General features: G+C 42.9%; 1 protein-coding gene across 1 annotated transcript in view; it reads right to left on the bottom strand.

Annotated features, from left to right (window-relative positions):
• LOC104281227 (ankyrin repeat domain-containing protein 13C-like) overlaps positions 1-372 on the bottom strand; it is a gene marked incomplete at its 3' end in the record, with an annotated part of 7859 nt that extends 7487 nt beyond the window's left edge. The window contains exon 1 of the mRNA XM_009879138.1: positions 288-372. Within this exon, the coding sequence (XP_009877440.1) occupies positions 288-372 (85 nt within the window). The remainder of the gene's footprint in view (positions 1-287) is intronic.
• Positions 373-4175: the final 3803 nt, after the last annotated feature.

Raw genomic sequence — 4175 nt, 5'->3', positions numbered from 1 at the left:
CGAGGCTGTGCAGTGCTGCCGGCTGTCCTGTGCCCCACGCACGGCAAAAACAGCGAGGCAGGGGTCAGGAACTTGGACCAAACGACTGAAGGAGCATGCAAAAAGCAGGCAAGCGATTACATTTCCACTCCCGGAGTTGTTTTATGCTAGAAGATGTTACTCTGATTCACCGAGAAAAAGCCTCTAGGGAGCAGATCAGCAAGAACACACCGACACTAATAACCAGAGATGTGCTGACAAAGGGAAAGGGTGCCATCACACACAGAAATCTAATAATCCTTCTGTACCACGAATTCCTTGCACATGACAATAGAGACCATCTGGATCAAGCTTCAGCTGCTTGGACACCAAAGGAGAAGCCGGCGTGCACATGCTCGCCTCCACAGTTCAGAGTGTTCCTCAATCTTCTCTGATATCCCAAGTTTCCCTATTTCCTTCTAACTTTGCAAAAACAGAGGAGCTGAGGCCACCCACCATCCCTGTTCTAGGCTCACAGAGTCCAACTGCTACAACTGCTTTCCAGCCTACTCCATGCACTACCTAGCTCCTTTATTTTGGCCTAAGCAAGAGCTCTGATTTCTTCTCCAACTTTTCCAAATCTTCATGGTGTCATCTCTTCAGAAAAGCTCCACTTTGAACTAGACTGCAACACAAAATGACATTCAGGAAAACTGAAGAATATTCTTTAACTCTTGCCCCCAGGCCTTCAGGATAATTTAAGAGCTAATAAAACTCATGGTTTTTCTTACCTTTATGTCCCAACATGACAGCAAGATGTAAGGGAGTGTTTCCTAAAAATAAATCATAGAAATAAAAAGATATTAGAGTCAAGGTTTGCAGATACAACTCCAATGTTACACAGTAAGAAACTTCAGTTCCATGACCTAACCGAGGAACACACTAAAATGCCCTAGCGCAGTTATATTAAATGAAGCAAGCATTTGAATTAGATATGTTAAAATAAATGTAACTGAAGCACGTTTCGTGGCTCGTGAGAGCTTTTTTAATGATATCTTGATATCCATAATGATATCCAATTGTATCTTCAAGAAAGAGAACTCAAACCTTTATGCTTATCATGGTCTGAAAAGTCTGGTGTTTTTACAAAGAATGACATATCTAGGCTAAAAGCTACTCAAAGACATGATGCTGATTAAAATTTAAAGAGCCTATTTTATTAATTTGTCAAAGATTTCATACAAAAATTTTTACTAATACAGTATCAGGCAGGTTGCAAAGGAAAAGTAGCTTCACTACAAAAAAGCGCCTTTTGCTTATTTCAATGCCTCGTTTCCAAATAAAGCTTCCGAGCTCATTAGCAGCTATTACAAACACGACCCTATTTTCTCGGCGATGCAGATGACACGTTTTGTGCTTCTGCTCTTAAACATGCACCGTGAGGCGGAGAGAGTTGTTTTTCTCGATTAATGCTCCTACCAGAAAGCTGACACATTTTATTTATGTAGCTCAAGGATGCAAAATCCTTCCATTTAACTGTGTTACTCTGTTCATACATTTAAACATTTTCTTGGCAGAGTCAAGAGGAAAATTGCTGGAAAACGGATTTCTTTTGCAATTATACCAAATGTGCTTGACTTCAGAGTTATTTTACAGTATCGTGTCAACAGTACCTGCTATATGTGAAGGACCCGGTACTGTACACGTAAGAGATGAAAATCTAAAAGCTGAGAGGCTGCTATGTAAAAAGTCATTGCCAGGATGCTGCAATATTATGAAATCTCTGATCATGACACACAGCCAACGGGTGAGTTTCTAAGGGGGATCCGAATGAACTGTTGAACACGTAGGACAAATTATTCTTGTGGGTCCCTGGCACCACCACAGACTGCGACATCCTAGCTCATTATACACACCAAGCTAGCCTCAAATTTTCTATTAATAGATTTTGTAACATCTGTGAGCCAGAATATAATTTCAGATACCGGATGCAGCCGTTCTTTGTTAAGGGACCAAAGTAACAACATTATTAAGGAACAAACTTGAGAATGAGCCAAACCACATCCTCATAAAATTCAAATTATGCAAGCCAGGGCTAAGCACTTTCCTCACCTTATTATCAAGCACTTCAACATGACATGTATATATACATACACATATATAAATAGCTCTGCAATGTTTTATCTTCCATTAATAAACCTCAAAATTTAAAACAAAACCAAAAACAAAACAATAAACCATATACTCCACATCTTTCAAATGGTGAATAAAACAGGGCCAGGCAGTCCCAGTAACTATGATAGCTTGGTATAATGGCAAGAAAGAGCAAATTGAAAGCTACCCAGGTCCCTGACAGCCTTGCCAAGAATTTTGTTGGATTTCATTCAGCTGGTATCAGAAAGTGCAGCTGTGTGGTAATATACATAATTTCAAAACTCCTCTGGACAAGGACCTGAGCAGCCTGATTTGACTCCAGTGTTATCTCTGCTTCGAGCAGGAGGTTCGGCTAGGTGACCTCCAGGGAGCTCTTCCGGCAGACGTTTTTCTTTGACTCAACGATCGCCTTCATGCCAAGAGGTAAGTGATTCAAAAATCAGATAGGAAACTCGGAATCAGCAGACAAGGAGGAGAGGAAGAGAAGCATGTAGAAGAACAGATGGTACAATAAGAGATAAAGCACAGAAACTAGGATCTATCAATTCCAGAAGCGGGGCGGGGAGGGGGGAAGCTATTTATGAAGAGGCTGCCCACAGCAGCCCTGCTCAGTGAGCACAGGCACAGCGGAGTGTGGCTGTAGCACACCAAACCCTCTAAGTACCACAGTAATCTCATGTTTTTATTACATCAAAATTCCACTGCTGCTTTGCAAAAGTACCTCCCTGAGCCTCTCCCTCAAAGGCAAAGAGTCTCAGCAAGAGCTGAGAAACGACATTAGCTTTGGCACATTCAAAAATCCAACCTGGAACAGCACTTTGCGTAATTCCATCACTGATCATCCACCTCAAGCTCTGATAAGCCTGAGGAGGTCCTGGTGCTCTTTGGGCCAAATAGAATGGGTTTTATCAGCAGCAAACTAAACTCTGACTTATCAAAATAAGCCATAAGGTTGTCTGCTATGAAATGAAGAAACATAGTGAGGAATCACTCAGCTCACAGAGCACCTCCATGTAATCTTTGGGTTCTTTCCTCCTGGCAAGAGAAAGGGAAGAGCTGTCCAAGCAGAAAGACTCCTTGTTTGTCTGATCATACTCTTAACCTGAGGGAAGCTTTAGCTCTGTCCAGGAAAACTGCAGGAAGACAAATGCTTTGGAAAACAAGAGCCCAGTGCTGCCACAAGCCTCTCGTCCAGTAACAACTCTCCTTTGGGAGAGCTGGGATCTGAAAATGTTAACGCAATCCCAGCAGCTGCTGAAACAGGAGCCACATGCCGCAGCCTTGCTAGTATTTGGATGATAAAAGTCCCAGACCGATATGTTGATTAGTACAGGTGTTTACAGGTCTCAAAGGGAACTGCTCCGCTGGAAGTCTATCGCGCTGTGATGGCAAGCTCCACCAATCCAAAAATACAAATCACATTTAGTTGCTTCAGTGTGGCAAGAAGAGTTGTGGCTCCTCTAGAACACTGACTAGTCAGAGTGTACAGAATAATTCTGAGCAAAATTAGTCTGGTGAGGAAAAAGAAAAGGTGAACTTCAGCACTGACCAATTTTCCCTAGCCAGTGGGCAGCGCAACTGAGCATTTCTGCCAGGCCAGGCGAGGGGCTGGGAGATGGCAGTTTCACTTCTCTCCGTTGCACAAATGGCTTTAACAGCTTGAGGTTTACAGCAAACCACAGCACAAGCCACAACAGCAAGCATCAGGTTCCATGGAACAAGTGATTTTACACGAGACAGCTGCTCGGGAGAGAGAGAAGGGTGCAGATACACAGCGATGTCATCTACCTGTGTAAGAGAGCCATAATAAAAAGGGCACCATAAATAATTAGGTGGCTGACATGGAGTTTTGATGACTTCCGTGCAATTTCAACGTAATGATAACATGTTCGGTCCGATCATTTCTAGACGCGCACCCAAACGGTTGCAAACAGATTAATTCCCTCTTGGCAGCAGCTCGATTCACCACAGAAACGAACCTGTGCCCGAAATCCTGCGCATCCAGGGCAGGCAAACAAAAAACTGTTTGCGCAAAAACGTGGCTAAAATACAGGGGCTTGTCC

This window comes from Apaloderma vittatum, unplaced genomic scaffold (genome assembly GCF_000703405.1).
Source record: "Apaloderma vittatum isolate BGI_N311 unplaced genomic scaffold, ASM70340v1 scaffold36781, whole genome shotgun sequence".
Taxonomy (NCBI): domain Eukaryota; kingdom Metazoa; phylum Chordata; class Aves; order Trogoniformes; family Trogonidae; genus Apaloderma; species Apaloderma vittatum.
The sequence above is the reverse complement of the archived record's forward strand: the minus strand, read 5'-3'. Positions and strand labels throughout refer to the sequence as shown.